The following is a 21,650-nucleotide window of genomic DNA, read 5'->3' as shown; positions in this document are numbered from 1 at the left end:
TTACGGCTGTTGCGAAACGGATAATTACTGAATCCCTCCCTTTAGCAGTGCGATTGTCATGTTCCAGGTTTGGCTAATGGAAAGGGATGCCGACTTACGCAACGAGGGTGCAGCTCTTGCCCAGGCCTCACCGTCATCGCCGAAGTTGCATGTATTCGTCAGCGGACGGCGTGAAGGCCGCTCGGTATCGAAATAAGCCCCGAACTTCTGAAAGAAGAAGTTAGAGGGAGGTCACCCCGGGACGCCGTAGTCTCGGCTGCAGATGGCCGGGGGGTTGAAGCGCCCCGGCCCGCTAGCCCAGCCATTTAATGATGCAGTCTAAGCAAACTTTATCTGGCCTCACTCGCTTGCTTATCTTGTACCCATCCAGTCATCAGCGGTGTCGCCATCCTTGTGTCGCCAGGTAGGTAGGCAGCCAACCTTATTCCAGACCGCCCACATCCCGTAGGTGCATGGGAGTCCTTAGAGTCCAGACTATTTCCCAAGTACCTCTGTGTGTTTACAACAGCCAATGCCGAAGAGGTTTGTTGGATTCTTAAGCTGTCTTCGGCAATGCCACGCGGCAGATCTATTTCGGTACGATACCTACGCTGCAACTGAGCTGGTGTGACCGGACAAAAATTTCACGTATGGATGAGTACACCTCAGTTTCCTATGACGCCGTCCCATATCATACGTTTGTTTGACCATCTACCCAATTTGAGGAATAATCAGGTCTCAACATGAGTTGGAATTATAACCTATATATGGTAAAAGACCGAGCGACTTTTCTAGGAATCACGCAAAGAAATTTCGGCCTGCGCAATAGTAAACCTGAATGTAGTGAGCCTGCGATTTGGTGTAAGGTATCACAAGACAAATAGATGTCCTGTCGTAACGGAGGCCTTCAGAACATACTAGGATGAAGTTGGCACAAAGCGAATGCGAAAGGTTAATGTCTCTCAAGTACAACTTCTACTAGCCGGCCAAGAGCCAAGGGACTCAATGATCCATTCCCAAATTAGGTACCTCAAACCCATGAACGGCCATACAGCAACCAACTACCAACCCCAATGATAGTCCAGCGGAAGAGCGCACCGGTTCCCGAGTCACTGCCGACCCGAAGAACAGAATCCACCAAAGACTTGAGCCCAAACATTTGCCTTCCATCGCGGTCGAAATCAGGCTTCACGTCGCCCAGCCATTGGGACATTCTCAGCTCTGACTCCAGGTATGGCATGTAGCGAACGCGGAAAATCTTGTCAGCCCAACCAGGGGTCTCGGCGACAGTGCGACGATGCGTGAAGCAGTCAAAGGAAGCTTTGCCGCGGTAAGATCCGTGACCAGAGTATCCGACGCCCCCAAAGGGGAAAGTGTGAACTGCGGCATGCATGAAGGCGTCGTTGAGAGTTGCGCCGCCAGATGTAACACCAGAAAGAACTTTGTTGTAATTCAAGTATTAGCATCAATCACGAGGGGTGTCTATACTATCGGTTCTCATACCTTTCTCGTTTTCAGCCTGGCTACCAAAAGCCATGAGGGCAAGGGGAGTAGAATCGGTCGCATTCGCCACCGCAATCGCATCGTCGATGTTGTCATAGGGTAAAATGGCCCAAATGGGCCCGAATGATTCCTCCTGAACCATAACATCATCCTCGCTCTCCACGAGAACTGCTGTCGGAGCAATGTAAAGATCATCACGGTCTGTTTCTCCACCTAAGACAACTTGACCACGCGAGCTGTCTAGCATCCTCTTCATGCGATCGAAGTGTTGAGTATTGATGATGCGGCAGAAATCGGGGCTTTCTCTCGCGCCTTTCGGGAAGAAGTCGATATAGGATTCTTGGAGAAACTTGATGAAAGGTTTGACCAGGGCTCTCTCAATTAGGACGTAGTTGTGCGAGACACACACTTGCCCGGCATTGAGCGTCTTCCCCCACAGAAGCCTCCTTGCAGCAAGACGGAGATCTGCGTGACTCGTCACGAATGCCGGATTCTTGCCACCGAGCTCCAGACAAACCGGAGTAAGTGTTTCTGCAGCTTTCTTAGAGATGATCTTGGCCACGTTGACTCCACCTGTGTAGAGAATTTTGTTCCACTTCTCATTGAGCAGAGCAGTCGTCTCTGGAATAGCGCCATTGACGATCCTGTACGAGTCAGGATCCAGATAGCCCTCGATGATACGAGTGAGGACCATAGCAGTCGCTGGAGCATTTTCGGAGGGCTTTACAACTGCGGTACAACCTGCAGCTATTGCGCCAATGAGGGGGCAGATATTGAGCTGCACGGGGAAGTTGTAAGTGCCGATGATGAGAACCGTGCCAAGGGGCTCCTTTCTGATCCTTGGTCTAAGAAGAGAGAACGGCAAAGCGACGTCAATATTTTTGTCGTCCTTGACCCATGTCTTCAGGTTTTTAATCGCAAACATGCAGTCGGAGATGCTCCAATCGATATCTGAAACGTGTGCATCATGAACTGGTCGGTTCAAGTCGCACTTCAAAGAATCTCGAAGTAGGTCGATGTTGTCCTTCAAGCCCCAGTATAGCTTTCGGAGCTGGGTCAGACGAAACTCGACATCTTTGGTTTTCTTAGATTTGAAAGTGGCTTGAACCACCTTCACGGCGGCTGAGATATTTTCAAGCGTGGTTGATTCAAACGAAGGGATGCCTGAAGATGCACGTGGTTGCTTGTGCGCCATGACGCCGATATTCCGAAGATGTTGGAGATTGAAGTAACAATGTATCAAAAGAAGTAAAAGTTACAAGAAGACTTAGGTATCTAATGATTAAAATGTCTACTTTTGGGAGGTTTTGGGATTTCATTAGGACAAACTTGAGCGCTGATATTCAAAATCATTCGACATCGACAATAGCCGTCAGTCTATCCGCGTCCTTCAGCTGACAAATGCAACAGTCAAATGAGTAGCATAGTAAAGATCTCATGTTTTAAGCGAACTATCTGATTACAAACCATACCTCTGGTTTAATCTGGGAATTTGAGAGGATGACATAGCTTCCACTAGGATTCAACTTCGACTCGTTGATACCGTAGTGTGTGCCAAGTAATAGGTAAGTTCATGTCTTTTATCTGGCGTGACTATCTTCCTAAGATCCACTCACTCCCAAGTAAGAAGGTCAATTACTGTACCGATAGGCCTCGGAGTCCACAGATGCTGGTGAGCCGGCACTCTGCCGACACAGGAGCGCCAAGCTTTCGTAGGGGACAGCTCAGCTACAGGCATTAGACGCCATGGGTCAGACGCCTCTCAGGCGATACTTACATCGGATCCCTGAATGTTGTGGACGGCCGCATAAACCTTATTTCATTTGCACTACTCGGTTCTTGCTCACGGCAAAATACAACTGGGGCTTATTTTACTTAGCGACAGATATTATCGATCCAAGTAAGTAGATAGTAACGAAGCTGTGGTACTAGTATTCTTTACGAACTTGAAGTGATGATACCCTTAATTGACAATTCACCAACGGAAGCGGCCAGCGTAGTTATACTTAGTTTCAAAGAGGCTCTCTGTATCAATTTGTCTCCGAGTCAAAGATGCAAGTTGACGATGGATCCCAGAGCACGACAACGATGAACATCGTCCAGTCTTCTGGCGAAGCAAAACCTCCAGAGAGCGGGCAAGAAGCCAGTGAATGGAAGTGGGAAGATGACTCGTCTAACCCCTACAATTGGCCCAAATGGAAGAAGAATTTACAGTTGGCGATGATATCTATCGTTGGATTTTCCTGGTAAGCCGGTTTTTCTGTCTCGAACTGGCGTCTCTCCCACAACCCGGGTCGCTAATTCTTTTGATAGCTCAATAGGAACCTCGATCGTCAGTCCAGCTCGATCAAAATTTGTAGAAGAATTTGGTGTGCCGAGTACGGCTGCATTCCTGCCTCTATCTCTATACGTTCTGGCCCTCGGCTTGGGTCCTGTACTCGGCGGACCGTTGTCGGAAACAGCTGGCAGACAAGCTGTTCACATCATTGCCGTAGTCTTTGGAGGGCTGTTTGCATTAGGATCTGGCCTAACCAATAGTTTTTCTGGACTATGTGTGATGAGATTTCTGTCAGGTTTCTTCTATGGGCCCGTCTTGGCTATTGGTTCGGGCGTTCTGAATGAGACCTATCTGCCTGTTGAGCGTGGCTTGCCGTCAACGATCTTCATTTTATCTCCATTTCTTGGACCAGGCCTTGGGTAAGAGAAAGTGAACAGGTGTGAGCCTTGAGTAAATATCGCTGATGATTTATCTAGTCCAGTCTTGGGGTCATTCCTTGTTGACAGAAAAGGCTGGCGATGGACGCAGTACACTCTAGTGTTCTTCTCAGTCTTCTCTTTGATCTGGCTGTTTCTATCTGGAGAGTCCTATCACCCTGTTCTATTGCGTCGTCGCCGAAAGCAACTTGGTCTCGTCGAACCAAGGTCGACTGCGAACTTACAGAAACTGCGACAATTTCTCACCGTTGGGCTGCTTCGACCACTGCATATGCTCTTCACCGAACCGATCGTGGCCATTCTCTCCTTGTATGTCGCATGCATGTTTGGAACACTGTTCATGTTCTTCGGTGCTTTCTTCTATGTCTTTGACAAAACCCATGGCTATACTCTCACTCAGACGGGTCTTGTGTTCTTAGCGATCGCTTTCGGATGCGTGCTTGGATGTATCACCATGGTTCTCTGCGACCATCATATCTATCAGCCCAAGGCAAGACAATTTTCCCCAAGCGAAATCCCCCCTGAGCTGCGGCTCTACCCAGCCATGTTGGGAAGCTTGGGTCTTCCCATTAGTCTTTTCTGGTTCGGCTGGACAGCTAGGCCAGACGTCAATGCTGCGGTCCCAATCATCGCAATTGTCATCTTTGGCTGGGGCAATATCACATTGACCATTAGCTCAATCCAATACCTCGGGGACACATATCATCGCTCTAATGTAGCAAGTGCGGCCAGCGCGAACAGCTTAGCAAGGTATACCTTTGCTGCTGCGTTCCCATTCTTCTCATTACAAAGTGAGTTTCTTGTTCAAACTATTCCCTTGATGGAAAAGATCATAGTGCTGAATTTGAGACCTCGTAGTGTACCAAAAACTCGGTATTGGCTGGGCAACAAGCCTTCTAGGATTTGTTTCACTGGCACTACTTCCAGGCCCTTGGATATTCTTTAAATTTGGCAAACGAATCCGCCAGCGAAGCCAGTATGAGACTGCGAGCTACTAGTTGTAATATTTTACGTTCTTTGGAAAATCCTGCTGCTGACTCTGGTTCGCTTTACTACATTTTGGCCTCCTATTTAGGTAGAGAAAGAAGGCTACAGCGGACAAGGGAACTAGGAGTATTGGTTGTAATACTATTGAACACTCTACTTGGTCGGCGAAAATACATCTCAATCCCCCCGCAACATTGTTGGAACCAAGTTAGATGTGAGCTTACTGATACTCAGTGACTAAATTTTCGATTGCGTTTTGGATGTCATCACGGCGGTATCCTCCCAATAATGCCAGTTCCGCAGAGTCAGGTTGATACTCGACCACCTTGTCACCTGCAAATAGGGTGGCTCGAGGTAGCAGCGGGTGATCCTGACCCAGTGACTCCAACCGTTGACCATTGCCGACCGCTTGGAAGAACATCTGAAAGTACTCCGCATAGGTCATGTTCTGGTCGCCAACCAAGATGGCCTTCCCTGATATAGCTTGGCTGTTCTCCAAAGCCCCCGCGATGGCTTCGGACAGCGATTGCGTGGAAATGAAGTTCAGCCCTCCATGCGGAGCGAAAAGAGGAATGGGCAAATTCTCTCTGGCGTAGTCGATGTAAGCCCGAAACATGGGTACGATCATGCCCGGAACATTCCCAACGATGAAGGGCGCATCTAAACTACAAACGTGGAACTCGGGCCCAGCTAGCGACGTAAGTCCATCCGCAGCAAGCTTCCTGGATCGGACGTATGGGCTAAATGAGATTGCCTCCGGTAAAATATGCGGATAGGCGCTGCCGATATGAATAAACTTCTTGACTCCAGCTTGTTTGGCGAGGTTTCCGAACTCTGGTATGGCCTGGCCGTTGGCATAAAGATAGTGCTCATCCACATGTTGTCCAACAGGCACATGCCGAACGTCGCTGCCGGCAGCAAAGACAACTGCTTCAAATTTTGAGAGGATCTCTTTACCGAAATCCCCGTTCAAATAGTTGCCTTGAATGAAAGGAAGCTCGGACAATACGGGAACATCGCTGGGCCTTTTCCGTCCGGCAATAGTAACATCGCTTCCTTTGGATCGAAGATACAAAGCAGCATGGCCTCCGACCAAACCGGTACCGCCGATGACGAGCGTTTTTGTTGCCATGTTTTAGCGGATGAGATATGATCGTAATTCGTGTGGCTGTTGATGTTTCCATATCGTGTGTACTGACTAGAGAGGAGAATGTTCATCGTTTTATAGTTCTCTCTACGAGAAGAATGTTCTCCGTGTTTACTAGAATGATTTATGCTTCATTACATCATTACCCACATCTGATAGATTTCCTTCCAGCTCGATTCATAAGCCGAGAGAGAATTTCAAAGCTTCGATCGTGTGAATACTAGGGTGAATGCTATAAAGTGCCACGGAAAGCGCGGAAGCCGCGCACCGGGATTAGGATCCCGCAGTTAGTTAGTTGAGATGAAGTGCCAAATTCATTCATTGCAGCGACGAATTCCAGAAGTAGGATCTTGGCATTTTCAGTCTTTCAATATGACAGCTTTCCTAAAGTTTCCGCCTATCCTATTTGTCATTGATCGATCCATTGGAGAGACGCATTGGCTGGCAATCCTCCGAGGAAACCAATGACCCTGACACTGGTAGCTTTAGGATACTATGTCAAAATTCCCCTTGACCCTGGCAAATGTGTCACAGGCAACACAAGGCTTCAGTGACCTTCCATTCCGCATAGCAGCACATCTCATCACGATATATTAGACCCTCGCATCACTGCAGATAGTAAGCATATTCGCAATTGAGCACGAAGATGCCGAGAATGGCAAGTAAAGGGAAGAGTCTCAAGAGGATATGCGTTGATTTGCCTTGTTCTACGAGTTAGTTCCATATGTTGTCGCGGCATGGATAGCTAGCTGGAAAAGGCTCAGCTAAAAGGCAGGCAATTTCTTACGGAACAAGTAGTTCTGAATTTTCGCAAAGCCGCTTGCTAAAGGACTCACAGGATGTTAGTCTGCAGGCAATTAGTAGGATGCCGGCGAGGTTAGGGGATTTATAGGAAGACACGAGTGACTACCAACTGGGGCATTTGGGATAACAAAGATCAAAAAAGCTCTTTTCGGATAAAACATTTAGCTAGGGTCTTAAATTTGTGCAACCAGATGCCCCATAGAGACTAAAGAGGTACCAGCTGGGAGGGGACGAAGCTTCATTTACATTCAGCAATATGGTATCACTCCATTGGCAACCGTTCATGCCCCCCTAAATAATAGCTGAAAATTCCTCTCTGTCGTCCCCTTCATTGATACAACAGACATTCGAACACGGCCCGACTTCGGATCGTCGTTGATCAGTTCCAGCTTAATTGCAGTGCACCAGAATCATGTAGGAGCTTTGGCCATCGAGCCCGAACGACTCGCACATCACCCGAGCCGCTGCCGTCTTTGCCGATCGAGGGGAGAAGAGTACCAGGCGGACTCCTTTATCCGTTAATGCCTTGCTGAACCGCGTTTGGGCTGATCAGTCCTCCTACCATACGAAAAGATTGGATCTAGATTAAGAGGAGTCCTGCTGGTTCACAACTCATAGCTCTACCTCACTGTTGGCGTATCTTGAACGTCGTTTCCCAAGTTTGGTTTTGTTAATCAGGGAAAGTTTCATGAGGTTTGGCAATTGCCGTGCGCACCTTTCGCGGAACTAGGAGCCGTCATTTCCAAACATAGTAAGGATAGTATAATTCGGGGCACTTCAAGTACGGCGTGCATGCCGGTAAAGACTCAAGAATACGACGCAGATCGGGTACGATGCCGAGCAGCATGTAGGTGTACCGAAGGCACAATACAAGGTGAGCACTGCGATCCAGCTGCATATACTTGATCAACTCAATGCCGAGCCGCCTGTCCCAAATTAGCCGGTCACCTTCGGTACCGCAGATATACACTATGCGGTTTAGTCTGGGGGCTTCCCCACACTCTCTGTAATACATGCCGCCAGAATGCAACAGTCTCAGGGAGCATCAGGGGGCTGCAGGTTGAAAGCTTGCGGGGGAACCCCTGCACCATTACCGTTCTAAAGAGCCATCGCCTGCTGTAGCATGAGTCTACGTAGTAACGTCCTGCTTCGTCAAAATGATCCGGCCGAAGGGTTCGAACCACCTCTGCGTTTATCCATCTCCTCATCCAACGAAGTGTCCGCTCATCTAGTTTTGCCTAAATTCCCCCGCCTCGGAAGATGGTATGTTTCGTCCAAATGAGAATATGGACATCAAGAATCTAGCTCACAGGAGAATCGGGCACGCTATGCCTCGATGGTTGATATAATTACGTCTCGAGATGCCAAGAGAATTGTATAAGATCAATGTCACCTGCGTCGATTGCCGAACTCTTGGCAGCCTTGAACCAACTGATTTTCGCCTCGCTCACTTCAACCGTTGACTTTCAAGATGGTTTCCATTCGCTCCCTGATCTTGAGCCTCTCGACTATTTCTACTTGCCTCGCTGCCCCGGCAATCGGGCCAGCTGAGTTGCTGCCTCCTCATGTTGAGCGACGGGGCCCTTCCGACTTCTTCCTGGGACCCAATCACCCTCTCATGCTCGCACGCCGCAATGAGTCCCTCGAAAGACGAGGCATGACTCTTGAGGAGCGCACCAACTACGTCCAAAACTACCAGACTGGCGGCACTGTCAACTTCACGCCCTCGGGCAACAGCTTCAGTCTCAACTTCGATACCACAGACGACTTCGTTGTCGGCGTCGGTTGGAACCCAGGTTCTACCGCCCCCATCACTCATTCCGGTTCATTCGCAGTTACCAAGGGTCTTGCGACCCTTTCAGTCTATGGCTGGACCACCAATCCGCTTGTGGAGTACTACGTCATTGAGGACTCTGCCGGATTTACACAGACCGGGACGAAGAAGGGCACCGTGACCTGTGATGGTGGCTCTTATACCATCTGGGAGAATGTGCGCACCAACGCCCCATCAATTCAGGGCACCCAGACCTTCAACCAATACATCTCGGTTCGCAACAGCGGTCTTACAAGCGGTACGGTGTCTATTTCCAATCATTTCAATGCTTGGAAGAGCTACGGTATGAACTTGGGTACGCTTAACTTCCAGGTCATTGCTGTCGAGACCTGGAATGGCGCTGGCTCGGCAAAACAAACTGTCACCAACTAGTTACTTCATGACTACTTGTTTCGCCCTTATCTTGAGGTCAACTTATCTGCATTTCATTCAACATCGGAAGGCACTTAAGAGATCTGCCAGCCTCAGAACACGGGTTATTACCCTCTATTGTACCTATTCTATTTGGGTCAAAGTATGACCAAGTATCAAATACATTCTGCCACATATATATTCGCAATGAAATATTAATCTCAAGTTTTTACGGAGTCTATTTTCTTAAATAGAGCCGATGTGTCGTAGAAAGTCTAAATTCGACAGTTCGCCCCAGACTGGAAGCTCTCGTTTCAGAGCCACACGCCCAGTCGCCGTTGGCTTAGAAATTTTCCAGGCTTTCAAACTGTTTGCAAGATACCTCTGACATAGTTTTCAAAGCTTGTGAACTTCACATCTGGATATAATTCCCTCGCATCAAGATATCCAAGATAGCGTGCATACTCAGGAGTATTCTCGCCTCGAATACCAAGCAGATTCCGATACTCTCCCATACCAATCTCGGGGTTGATTGTCATAATGTCCTGACCTGTGCGACCCTGGGAGATAATGCCTTTCAGCTCTTCCTTAGTCATCTAAGCCATCTGTCAGTGCCTTATTTTCCAGAAAAGGACGAGGGTTCAGTGAGCGTACGAATTCTCGTGTCACAGTTTCTCCCGACACCTTCTCAAGAATGTCGAAGGCTTCATTCTGTGTCTTGACCTCTCCATATGCAAAAACCATCTTGTTCAAGGTCCTCGGATCGGCGATGATTCGGCTGACAAAATTTCCAATGTCACGATTGTTGGTAAGTGCCCAAGGGGTATTGCCGTCCCCGATCACACGCGTGGTGCAGTATTCTTCTACCATTGGGCGAAATCTGCCTGAAGGTAGGGCAGGCAATGTCAGCTGATACCACCATCCAACGTCGATGATGGTATAAGGCAGATGGAGGTCCCAGATACGGTCAACGAACTCCTGTTTCTGCCATGCCGATGCTCGAATTAGCAATAGTCTCAATATCGATTGTGAAAACACTTCACATGAGGCACACCATTTCATTGGAGTCTCACCTTATCCCTGAGCATCATCACGCCTCGGGGTGCGCAGATCGGGCCCCAAAAGCTTGGAATATATCGACCAACGTTAACCTTGCTCGATGCTTCGATAAGATTCATCTCCTCCTGAAATGTGAACAAGGTCAAGCACGAGATGACGACGTCCATGTTAGTGAGGACTCCGGAAATTGCCTCTGTTGGCCCATCTAGCTCAATCGCCTTAACGTGGACGCCTTGCTTTGCAAACTCAACGAGCTCGGGCTTCTTTATCGAGGAGGGTCTCGCTAGAGCTGTAACTTCCTGTCGCCAAGTGAGTTAGATGCGCCCAAATCCAAGTGCAGAGATCCGATCCGACAAAATCCAACTTACGAAGAGTTCGGGACTCTTCAGCAGCGCATTCACAATGGAAGAGCCTGTGTTCCCAGTAGCGCCGGCTATGGCGACTTTGATTTTGTTCGCCATCATATCTTCTGAATTTTCTCCTTCGCTCAGGTACGTGGCAAAGATCTTGAATGTTACTGGTTTAGGTAGACTGTTACGCCGATGGATATGCGGCAGGTATGGTTAAATAGACACCATGTGAGTCTACCGAGACTGTACTACTCGGAGACATAATGGGCTTGATAGACCCCATCCAGGCGTAATTATAGACCGAAATATTGAAATGGTAGCTCGTCTCAAGTTTTGGAATCGTGGGATTCGGCCGAAAATCGGTCGAATGCTTATCGGGGGCCGCGTCGGGTAGCGACTAACAACCCGAACGGAATACAGATTCCCAGTTATCCAATTAGCACCAAGGGTAGTGGAGTAAGAATAAGGGTTTCCGGCTATGGAGCCCATGTTTCGATGTCTCATGTCATCTGCGAAAGTCGTGGAGGTCTTTCACAATTCAATCTCACTTCTATTCCATGATCCGATCATCACTCCTCGCCGTAGCCTTCCCCACGCCGACGTGTCAAAGTACCTATCGTATGATCTTTACATTGCATCAATAGATGTCTTCCGACTTTGAAATACAAGATGCTGATATCCTGCCGTTCGTGAACTTTAGTCACATCCGTCATCAATTGAATAAGGTCTCCTTCTCGTACTCATCCTACTTGCCTCGAGTGAAAGATCGAGTGAAAGAAGAGTAGGATATTTTACTTCCTTGAAAGTCATGGTATAGATGGTCTCGCCTTCTCATCAATACGATGGCGCCAACTTCTACCCCAGAGTGCGACAGCCCAAACACTGAGAGCTCCGACCACCAAGAAGCCGGCAGAAATGGTGCTGAACCATCCAACTCCAATTACCTTGATTGCTGGAAGTACAACAGCCGAGCCAGCGGCACCAAAGAGGTATCTTACCATAAAGTTGCCCGCAATCACCTCCGCGCTGCGTCCCTGTATCACATCCAAGCAGTATGTGTTCAGACTGGGGAAACAGAACAGCTGTGATACACCTCCGAGGAACATGAAAACGACAGGTACAGCAATGCCACCAACGCGCTGCTGGACTGTCCATCCGTAAATGAGCATACATCCCGGCAGAACGGCCCCCAAGAAGGGAAGACAAGAGCGCAGCCGGTCTTCGGAAATGCGTCGTCCATGTCGCTCGGCTATCCAGCGCCGAACTGTATAATCGGCATAGCGGCCACCTACGAGGGTACCAGCAAGATAGCCGCAGCCCGGAGCCAAGTAGAATAGGCCCGATTGTGCCGGCGACGTCAAAGAGAAACGAGGGTTGAGAACGTATCGGATCGGGGTCAGCATGCCGTACATGTTCCATACGAGCGAGCCACTGGCGATTGCCACCAGGATGAGGTTCGGAAACTTGAATAGTCGAACAACTCTGACCGGGTTCGTCATGCCCCATAGCACGCTGACCTTTTTACTGAATGCAAGCCCTTCGAGGCCTGCCTTTTTCAGTTCTTGCAGCGTCTCTGGCATGAACAATATGGCACCTCCAACGCCGACACCTGCGAGCGCGGTTTGAAGCCAGAAGATGGCACGCCAAGATGTGTAGGTCACAATAATACCTCCGAGGACTGGGCCAATCGTCGGTCCAATGAGTGTGCCGGATAAGAACCAACCCATCGCAGTCGCGCGTTCTGTAGGATGATACAAATCGCCAATCACTGCAGGACCGGTGACGAGGAACGATGTTCCGGCAAAAGCGGTCAGGATGCGAAACACGAAGAAAGCCGGGACGTTGGGGCTGAGTGCTGTGCCGATCGAGCACCCCAAAAACAATGAAGCTGTCACCATACATGTCTAGATCAATTTGTCAGCCATATATCCTCTACATTGATGAACAGGCGACGGCTAGTTGACAATGAACTCGTCGCGGAATGATAAGTGGTGTTTGTAAAGAAACTACTTGCCCATTTTCGGCCGTACACTTGGCTCAATGGCCCCCAAAAGCAGGGGCTAATGGCCATAAAGACAAGATACAACGCATTGCTAAGACTGACGATATCTCCGCTAGTCTTGTACTCGGCTGCAACTTCAGGGAGTGCTGACAGGACCGCCGTACTAGAGATTGGTGACAACAAACCACACCAGGAAATGACGGCAACAGTGATGTGCTTGCGGTGCTTTGAAAACCGATTGTATATCTCGTAGGGCACTTCCACATTAGATTGATGACGGGCCACTGGATCGTCTTGGTAATTGAGGACTCCTGATGGAAGCTTTGCCAAGCTTGGTTGCGATGAATCATCTACGACAATAGGGTGAGTTACTAAAGTTGATAGCTCCACTGGCTGGGCCAAGACGAACCTCCTTTGGCAGTTTTGGACCTCGCAGGGATGATGTCGGCGTACTCCTCAATGTCGTCATCGCGCCTATCTGAGGAGGTTCTCTGGGAAGAGTCTCCTTGTTCGCGAATGCTGTTGTCGATTGCCATTGTAGGCCATTTGTTTCCAGAGGCAAATTACTATCCAGAGTTCGTCTAATTGAATGGTACAGGAAATTTTGACAAAGACAAGGAGCAAAACTTGTTTCCGCGGCGTACGGAAATGGGCCACTGATATGACGGCCGATATCCGTGACTAACCCTCCACTAGATGGGGCCGACTCGGCAACACCCGAAGCCTGGCTCCGGACATCGGGACTATTGCACCTCTCGGAGGGGCGATGCTGGTATTTGAGAGCACTTCTAAGGCGTCTAGGACCCTCCGTATCCGCAGATGTTGAGTCAGGTATACCGGCATGACGGTAAGTGTCCGAAAACCACAGTACTCGCAGTTAAACATACAACTCACCTTCTAAGGCAGTAATGCTTACAGTTTTCTTTGATGAATTGACTGTTCCGCCATGATACCATCGAAATCAGCCTGGTTACTTTGAATTGAGAATTTTGGGTTTACAGGAGAACAAGGCTCACGCACATTTCAATCAACTTGTCGGATGGCCGACCTGGACGAGTGCTCCGACGCCGGACCCGTCCTGTAACCGAAATGGAACCTGCTCCACCGCATTGGTTGACGCTGCAAACAATGCGTCAGGTTCCGGCGCCTCGGCACGGAATTCTTATCGTCGGCTATCCGAAAACGTGATGGAAAGAAGATTGTTGCAATGTCAACCAATAGGTAGCCGGTTTAAGTGGGCTGTCCCGTATTGCCATGGTAAGTCCGGGGAATCCCCCAAGCAAGCCTCTTGACACTTGTTGGAACTTGGCTGGACTCTGGAGTCTGGAGAGGGAACGGTGACACAGCGTCTGCATCATCGTCTCAGTACGCTTCCATTCAAGACACAGGGATACGGTGCATCTCGGAAGCACTGAGCGATGGAATTGACGTAGTGAGCTCGGTGGTGGAGTTTTTGTCCCTGAAAGAGCTTTGAGTGGTCTACCGCACGACAGGCCAATAGACAGTACGCTTTGTTGGATTTGTAAGTCCTCGGGATAATCGTGACGCTGTTCTCTTTTACAGAGATTGAATAGAGTTGCCAAGATTCTCTGGCGGGGCCGAGTCTTGAACTTGCTGGCATAGCTGAGCTTTACCGGCTCCCGGGGATAGCCGAAACTGGCAATCATCTGAGTCTCGCAACAGCACCCCCGAAAAGAAGAGACAGACCCCGCTCCGTGACCGCCCGGCATCGGTTCGACCCCGGAGTCGGGCGGTGGTCGTTGATATTGGCAAGGAAAAGCCCCTCTCAAAGGCCGAACGGCACGGGATGGCGTGCTCTCGAAGCGGGTATGGGATCCAGCTGTGAATGGCCAATGCTAATTAACCTTCTTGAGCACATTGCCAGATGGGGTAATGAGGAGTACCAAGCAGAAGAGGTTTGCTGTGTCAGGCAAAGCAGGGAGATGAATGTGGAGAAAGCTTTGTGTCACTTAAGCTTCGAGGGCAAACATCTGGAACATCAAATACACCTTAGGCTAAGATACGCGATACGAGTATTGCTCCTCGAAGTACTCACCAATTCTTCCTAGCGTAGACAGCTCCAACATCAAAAATTCACATGCACACAAGCTCAATTTGCCAACTTAAAAATGTAATCAAGCCTTGCCAGGTGCCTTTCTCGGTGTAGTGCTCGGCGATTCGGCAAGATGCACTTCTTTAGGCGACCGAACCAATAGCGCCGTACTGGTGTCCCGGTGTGCATGAAGAATCCTGTCTTCAGCCCCTTAGAGAGCTCCCCACGTGCTCCATCGAGTGGCTGAGGACAGTCCTCGAATTGCACCCTCTTTCTCCAACACGCCGCCGCCTTCTCAGGCTGCAGGCAGTAATCTCCCGCGCAATGGGTGTCGCGCAGTGTACTCAGTGTACCAGCTATGTGGTAACGGGCCCGTTTGGAAAGACCCTTTAATTCGAACCCCATCGCCACGTTGTGTCATGGGCGATCCGAACCTTGCCGAACTCACGGACGTGGAGCGGCTCTTGGGCATTTTACTTCCCTACATTGTCTCAACTCATACAACAGTCATTTCCGAGTCATGGCTATCGACATTGAGGAGCTCATTCTGGCTCCTCTCCGCGAAGTAGTAGAAAGGGGGGAGGAATCTGCAAAGAATGCACACGATGCACAGGATGAGGATCCAGAAACATCCCGGGAGATGGCCAAGTCAGCCAGCACCATCGCGAAAGAAGGCCAACGGGCATTGAAGCGATTACGACCTTTGTGGAATAGCCAGTTCGAAAAGCATGGAGATGTCTTCAAAGAGACCATCGCCGAAAATGGTATGTTGAGCCGTGGCATGCCTGGATGGTGGTCGATTGACTGATGTTCGAGAAAGATGATCTGGCGGAGAAACGAAGAACACTTGAAGAACTGCTTTACGACTTTGAGGATTACATAGAGTTGGACACTTTCGACTCGACCAAGTTTACCGATATTCAGACGGCGACACGAAGCTTTGCTCTAGTGGTACTGGACGCTATTCAGAGGGTGAAAATCGACGTCAAAACTCCGACCACGCCGGTGCACAAGTTTCCGCCATTGCCGCCTCTACCACCATTACCACCCCAGCTGGCTCAGTCACTCAGCGCCAGCCCGCAAATTCGGCCGGGACCGCCTTTGCGAGGTGGAAGCCATGGAACCGCCAATATTCCTTCATTTCCTGCCGTACCGCGGCAACCCAAGCCGTCAGTGAGCCGTAGTCGCACGAGAGGCTCACATGGCTCGTCTGATAGTGCGACGGTGAGGCGGGCTCACTCCATAGCCGAGTCAACAGATTCAGATCCTCCATCATCTGGTGGATTTTCGGGAGCTAATTCCTCCAGTAAAGGGGAAAGACGACCGTTGTCCCCAGGTGTTCTCAGCGATGGGATGGGCCAGCTGAGGATTGTCACTTCACCAGAACCCTTACAGCCACGGACATCAGATTGGGTTGAAGAGCAGACCTCTGTTCCAAAAGCCAGGCGACCTTTCCGTGGAAGCATCCCCGAGAATTCTGCCGTGGATGATGATGCATTTAGCGATGGTACATTCGTATCCCGGATCCATCGAAGAGGCTTCGACACCGTGACGCCGCAAAGCTCGGTATTTGATCCAACAAGCCCTTCAACTACAAATAGAACGTCGATATACTCCGATGTCCCAACTTACTCTTCCAACGTAACTTCACCTGAGCTTCCAATCATCGATGTGCGGATGTCACCTAGCGCAGGAACAAAATCTGATCCAGCCCTTTCCGTCGATTTCCCATCTTCCGGACTCTTTACAGATGGACTGATGCTGGCTGATGAGCAAGCAGCCTCAGAAACTAGTACGCAACACTTGAGATCCATCTCAACAATGGAAAAGGAAGAAGGATGTTTGATAGGGCCAAAGAGCTCTTTTCATCAACTCAAGGGATTCTGTGACGGCGCACAAACATTTCGCCGTGGAGGATATTGGCACGGCATCAAGCAGACCATGACGTGGGTAAGTCAACCCTCAACCCCCCAAAACATTTTCAACGCACGGAATCCAGCTTGGGAAAAGTACAACTAAAACAAAAGCAGGGCGAACCACTTCCAATCGGCCGGTGCATGGATTGCGAGTATCATCATTTGAACAGATCACTAACTCTAGATAAAGAGGGTGACTGTAAGCCAACCCGAGTTTCCATTGATTTGCTTTGCTGTTTCTGACAACCCCAAGCCCGAGCAAACTTTCTGAAGTATGGCATACTCTACCGTGTGCGCTTGCTGGTCAAATCTCACATCACGGTGAAAACAACAGCGGAAATCCGATACGCGTGTCTCTTCTGCACCCATATCGGACGCACTGTTCACGAGGGGGATGCAACCGTCTTCCAGAGCGCAGATCAGCTCCTCCAACATCTCTCTCGCCATCCACAGCCTCTCCCTGAAGTTCCTGGCGTTACTGTCTTGTATGGTCAAGTCGGCAAGGACCATCATCAAATCGAGGATTATGATGTCCATTTCCCATCGCCTCCAGCTCCAAGTTCATTCCCCGATAATGATATTCTCACCCAGTTTCCCGTCGCCACGGCTTTGAAGAGCCACGTTCAGCGGAGAGGCGAGAACCTGCTGGGCCCTGACGGTAGCTCAAATGTGCTCACATTCTTCGTTGGCGCAAAGATTGTCGGTGTTGAGTTTCCGGAGCAATGGGGCGGCAAGTGGTGCACCGGATGGCACGACGGCATTCAAGGACCCTTTCCAGCCAAATACGTTGAGATTGAGAGTCCAAAACAGAATGAGATTTCGTTCCAAGCTACCAGCGCGGTATCGATCACCACGAGATGGAGATGGGACCCTTCCGATAACTCGAGAGCAGGCTGGCTGACGTTTGGGAAGGAAGAGGTGATCAGAAACGTTGGGTGTAAGTGTTTTCTCCCTGCCCTGAGTGACTGGTCAGGCTCAGTGCTAGTGCTAACCTAAGCATCTTCAGGGCTTTACCAGGATCATTGGTGCTGGTCTGGAACGAACAGCAAAGGGAAGTTTGGCATCTTCCCTCAGTCACACATCAGCCCTCAGTCTCTAAAAGAGGGCTATTTACCGCCAACATTGAAGCGAACACAACCCAGCGGACCCATGAGGTTGTTCAGTCGAAGAAGAAAAAGTACTAGTACAGCCTCCTCTATGAGTGGAGATGCTTAGTGTAGAATGATTTGTGCATCCCACCATCTGGAATGGCGTTGATCTTCTCCAGAATGCTTTAGGGTGTCTGTTACCTCAATAGCCAGTCTAAATCAGCACATCTGAACTTGCTGCAAAATCTTCAGGAACTACCAAGAAGACTTTTAAACCGCAGTAGGAACCCGATGTCGTGTTCGAACCCCAAGAGCAGTCTCCGCGCTATGCAATGTGAAGATTGTGGTACGAGAAGCCCTCCTGAGCAGTGGGCCCCACTGATCATTCTCCGCCAATAGCTTTCAATCAGCAACTTGAGTTTTGAGGTGTGAGATCAGGAGACTCAGCGTCTCATCAAGTGTTGGAGCGCTGAATTAGACGCGATTGGGCGAGGGAACAATTATAATCGTATTCACTCATACATCGCAAACTAGAGATATAACCATAAGGGGAAGAAAGATCATCGCGGTTGAACTTCACGGGAGAGCAGGGTAGACAAAGCCCATTGTTGGGTGTGCCTTAGCACTCGATGATAGGTAAAATAAGGACAGCGAGATAGATCCCTTACTCGCGTCACAATTCAACGGGCAACATTCCTAATAAGCGGCATCATCTAAGACCAGCCAGACCGCTATTCTTATTGGTGAGCGCCTTCTTAGGCTGAAGCAGACTGTCTCACAGTTTCAAGACAGTGGAGGAACGAACAAAGCTACTTCAGCACGTGGAAAGTGTGGAAGGTTAAATTGTCGCGAAATTTCAGGATCCACGATAAAAAGGAACTCGCGGGTAATGCCCGCAAAGTGACCGTCTTGGGGTTCATCGACTGGTTTGCCGGTGTGCGGTCTTCGTTTCGAAATGATGAGAGTCAGCAACCCGTATTCTTTCCTCGTGATATCGTGATCTACAATCATGTTTTCCATAGGTGATCTGACGCGATTTGAACTAGCCGTTGGTTCGCTACTCCAGTGCTCGCGATAACGGAGCAGCGAAGGAAGACCGCCCCATCCTAGCATGATCCCAGCCGTCAATCCCAATTGGGTTAACCAACAGACGCCAACCTGCACGTTAAGGCGGCCGATCAGGGGAACGGCAGGGTTATGCCGCATAACGGTCTCGAATTAGGTGCGCCCATTCTGTATCCATAATTACGAGCCCAATTCAATGGTGGAGATTATTTCATTGACTTTTTGGGCACTCGGGATGAACGGCATGGGTCTGCTCATCTCCGCGCTCAGGTCGCGTCCGGAACAGCGCGAAAACTTGGGGTTAAATCCCAGGAAGGCCATCCCATCATGCATACAGATACCAGGTTCTCCATCGTCAGGGTATTCTTACGGATACTCACACATGCAGGTTGCGTATTCGAGCCGCTTGTAAATGGAGGGAGTCCAGTAGCAAGGCTTCAAGATTACTCTATAAAAACGTAATTCAAACTTGTGCGAAGGCAACGCCAGACATAACCCATCCGATTTTTGCGTGATATAATCCTCAATTTCCAGCCCATCCAAATGCACTTCGCTGGTTTGTCGCTACTCCCTTAATCGTAGCCGGTTGGTATCATTCGGGTTTCTCAAAACAGCTCTAAGGAAAAAACAAGATTCGTGCTTGTATCTAAATCTTGCTTAGAAGAGCATGTAGGCGGCGACGGCAACGGAGCCGAAGATGGCAAAGGTGGACTTGATGGCAGAGGCGCTGCTGGGAGCAGAGGTGGAAGTACCAGAGGCAGCGGAGCCAGTGGCGGTGCCGGAAGCGGTACCTGAGCCGGAGGCGTTAGAGGCAGCGGTTCCGGAGGCCGAGGCAGTGGCAGAGCCGGTGGTCACTGTGGTCACGGTGGTCAGGCCGGAGGTCTGGGTGACGGTGGCAGTGGCCGCGGAGCCGGAGGCCGAGGAAGACGAACCGGTGGCAGAGGCAGTGGCAGCAGAGCCGGAGGCGCTGGCCGATGCAGTAGCGGAGCCAGAAGCAGAGGCGGAAGAGGAGTCTAAATCATGGAAAGTCAGCGCGATTGCTTATAACCATCAGAGTGAAGAAATGAGTGGTCTTCACGTACCGTCAGAGCCAGTGAAGCTGAACTCGTTGGACTGAGCCAGGATACCAGAGTTCTGGGGGTCGACGGAGACGAGGTTGATGCGATAGGCATCGCCGGCGGCAACCTTAGCGCCCTTCAGCTCGTACTTGCCATCGGCGGCCTGGACGGTGGCGATGGTCTCAGAGACCTCGGGGTAGCCGGACTGGTTGACGATGACGATCTCGAAGCTCTTGGGGTCGCTGGAGACGGTCTCCCAGGTGATCTCGTTGGTCTTGGAGAGGTCCCAGTCGTCGCCCTTGGCGGGCTTGGTGACCTTGACGGCCTCGGCAATGGCCAAGAAAGAAGTGATAGCGACGGCGGTCTTGGAGAACATGTTGTCGTTTCTAAGTGAGAAATTAGATATAGTTTGTTTTTGGTATTTTGTTGAAGTTTTCCGGTATTAGAATAAGTAGTGTGTCTGAGCGAGTGACAAGAACGAACGTCCAAAATTGATGAATCTGAGAAGTTGACCGAACAACATAAGAGAAATTGAGCTTCCCCCCTCAAGCTTTATAAACAACCCATTTGTAGATGATCCCTGTCGATAGTGCGGACGAGTCAGGCTTGGTGCTCCCACCCCTCCTCCTCCACTCATTAGTGCCACCCCACCGCCCCATCTCGTATGCAAAACCGACTTTCAGAGAATTTTAGATTGCTGTTAAAACCATCAATTCATGGTGGGTTGGTTTCTTTTCTGCCAGCCGTGACGTAGGCGACTCCCTGCTTCGGGCGCACGCGAAGGAAGCAAATGGCATCCACTGCAACTCGTAAAAAGCAAAGGCCGTCGGCCGTCGGCCGGTATTGCCGAGACTATGGCCCATTGCCGCCAATAGAGTTCCGGGCTTTTGTTGTGATAGCCAGAGACAGATTGTTTATGAAACTTTCAGCTCTTTATAAAAAAAAAAAAAAAAAAAAAAAAAAAAAAAAAAAAAAAAAAAAAAAAAAAAAAAAAAAAAAAAAAAAAAAAAAAAAAAAAAAAAAAAAAAAGCGAAAGACTCACCAGGAACGGTCAATGGCTTCAGGCTTTCAGCACGAATGCTTTCTTGTCCCCAGGTCCAATCAGGAAACCTCCATTTGTGTCCATCCCCATCACACAAACCCAGGCGAGATGAGGCACACCCATGGTCAACACTGTTGGGGTTGTGGCTGGCAGACTAAATTCAGTAACCCCCCTTTTAGCTCGGTTGTGCGGTACCTTGCATGGAAGAGCCGCCCCCGTGCAGCACTGATTTCCACCCTAAGGAATCTAGTATAGTAAACAAAACGGGCTGTTCTCTTCGGACTCTCCTCCTTCTGTGCCTCTTTTTCTCGTCTAGGTTACCAGATACGCACGCACGCAGCAGGCCGGGCTGGGCGTGGTTGTTAGATTTGTTGGCATCGGGCAGCCAAAAGCCATCGTTTTCCTCGTGTATGTACTTTTCCGAGGCGACGATCGGTGGCAACGGGCCCTGTCATCTCGGTGGGCAGACCTCGAGCCTGTCTGTCACTTGTCAATCCAAATTTGACACAACCCGACCACTCGGAGGCTCGTCCAGTCGTCTCTTCGGTGGGCACCGCCAAGCTGGTTCAAAAGTTCCGACGGCGGAGTTCCTGACAGCTGCAGCCTGCAGCGGGATCAGTAAGTGTGACTAGTAGCAAGGACTTGGCGTCATACCAGCCCACCTGCACTTGGGGCAGAACTATTGATAGAAGACTCT

The 21,650-nt window shown here is 49.8% G+C and overlaps 10 protein-coding genes across 10 annotated transcripts; 4 read left to right on the top strand and 6 right to left on the bottom strand.

Moving 5' to 3' along the window:
• Positions 1-1,009: 1,009 nt before the first annotated feature.
• CPAR01_09936 (aldehyde dehydrogenase 3H1) lies at positions 1,010-2,677 on the bottom strand (the record flags this gene model as incomplete). The annotated part of the gene is made up of 2 exons (XM_060494199.1): positions 1,010-1,419; positions 1,483-2,677. 2 exons carry the CDS (start codon positions 2,675-2,677, stop codon positions 1,010-1,012), a joined length of 1,605 nt encoding a protein of 534 aa, XP_060346381.1.
• An 857-nt stretch (positions 2,678-3,534) lies between these two features.
• CPAR01_09935 (major facilitator superfamily transporter) lies at positions 3,535-5,195 on the top strand (the record flags this gene model as incomplete). Its single annotated transcript, XM_060494198.1, has 4 exons — positions 3,535-3,728; positions 3,796-4,179; positions 4,237-4,988; positions 5,056-5,195. 4 exons carry the CDS (start codon positions 3,535-3,537, stop codon positions 5,193-5,195), a joined length of 1,470 nt encoding a protein of 489 aa, XP_060346380.1.
• A 209-nt stretch (positions 5,196-5,404) lies between these two features.
• Positions 5,405-6,316, bottom strand: CPAR01_09934 (uncharacterized protein; the record flags this gene model as incomplete). The annotated part of the gene is made up of 1 exon (XM_060494197.1): positions 5,405-6,316. The coding sequence occupies one exon, from the start codon at positions 6,314-6,316 to the stop codon at positions 5,405-5,407; it is 912 nt and encodes a 303-aa protein (XP_060346379.1).
• A 2,290-nt stretch (positions 6,317-8,606) lies between these two features.
• Positions 8,607-9,341, top strand: CPAR01_09933 (glycosyl hydrolase family 11; the record flags this gene model as incomplete). The annotated part of the gene is made up of 1 exon (XM_060494196.1): positions 8,607-9,341. One exon carries the CDS (start codon positions 8,607-8,609, stop codon positions 9,339-9,341), a length of 735 nt encoding a protein of 244 aa, XP_060346378.1.
• Positions 9,342-9,682: 341 nt separating this feature from the next.
• CPAR01_09932 (isoflavone reductase) lies at positions 9,683-10,843 on the bottom strand (the record flags this gene model as incomplete). The annotated part of the gene is made up of 4 exons (XM_060494195.1): positions 9,683-9,916; positions 9,975-10,304; positions 10,394-10,678; positions 10,748-10,843. The coding sequence occupies 4 exons, from the start codon at positions 10,841-10,843 to the stop codon at positions 9,683-9,685; spliced, it is 945 nt and encodes a 314-aa protein (XP_060346377.1).
• Positions 10,844-11,535: 692 nt separating this feature from the next.
• CPAR01_09931 (uncharacterized protein) lies at positions 11,536-13,267 on the bottom strand (the record flags this gene model as incomplete). The annotated part of the gene is made up of 3 exons (XM_060494194.1): positions 11,536-12,584; positions 12,740-13,081; positions 13,141-13,267. The coding sequence occupies 3 exons, from the start codon at positions 13,265-13,267 to the stop codon at positions 11,536-11,538; spliced, it is 1,518 nt and encodes a 505-aa protein (XP_060346376.1).
• A 2,037-nt stretch (positions 13,268-15,304) lies between these two features.
• CPAR01_09930 (uncharacterized protein) lies at positions 15,305-17,915 on the top strand (the record flags this gene model as incomplete). The annotated part of the gene is made up of 5 exons (XM_060494193.1): positions 15,305-15,548; positions 15,605-16,734; positions 16,815-16,899; positions 16,954-17,637; positions 17,707-17,915. The coding sequence occupies 5 exons, from the start codon at positions 15,305-15,307 to the stop codon at positions 17,913-17,915; spliced, it is 2,352 nt and encodes a 783-aa protein (XP_060346375.1).
• A 656-nt stretch (positions 17,916-18,571) lies between these two features.
• On the bottom strand, positions 18,572-18,994 carry CPAR01_09929 (uncharacterized protein; the record flags this gene model as incomplete). Its single annotated transcript, XM_060494192.1, has 1 exon — positions 18,572-18,994. The coding sequence occupies one exon, from the start codon at positions 18,992-18,994 to the stop codon at positions 18,572-18,574; it is 423 nt and encodes a 140-aa protein (XP_060346374.1).
• Positions 18,995-19,049: 55 nt separating this feature from the next.
• CPAR01_09928 (uncharacterized protein) lies at positions 19,050-19,265 on the top strand (the record flags this gene model as incomplete). Its single annotated transcript, XM_060494191.1, has 1 exon — positions 19,050-19,265. The coding sequence occupies one exon, from the start codon at positions 19,050-19,052 to the stop codon at positions 19,263-19,265; it is 216 nt and encodes a 71-aa protein (XP_060346373.1).
• A 245-nt stretch (positions 19,266-19,510) lies between these two features.
• CPAR01_09927 (developmentally Regulated MAPK Interacting protein) lies at positions 19,511-20,287 on the bottom strand (the record flags this gene model as incomplete). Its single annotated transcript, XM_060494190.1, has 2 exons — positions 19,511-19,866; positions 19,936-20,287. The coding sequence occupies 2 exons, from the start codon at positions 20,285-20,287 to the stop codon at positions 19,511-19,513; spliced, it is 708 nt and encodes a 235-aa protein (XP_060346372.1).
• Positions 20,288-21,650: the final 1,363 nt, after the last annotated feature.

Source organism: Colletotrichum paranaense (genome assembly GCF_030867605.1).
Source record: "Colletotrichum paranaense strain IMI 384185 chromosome Unknown Scaffold_8.1, whole genome shotgun sequence".
NCBI lineage: Eukaryota > Fungi > Ascomycota > Sordariomycetes > Glomerellales > Glomerellaceae > Colletotrichum > Colletotrichum paranaense.
Note: the sequence above shows the minus strand (reverse complement) of the source record. Positions and strands in the feature narration are given on the sequence as shown.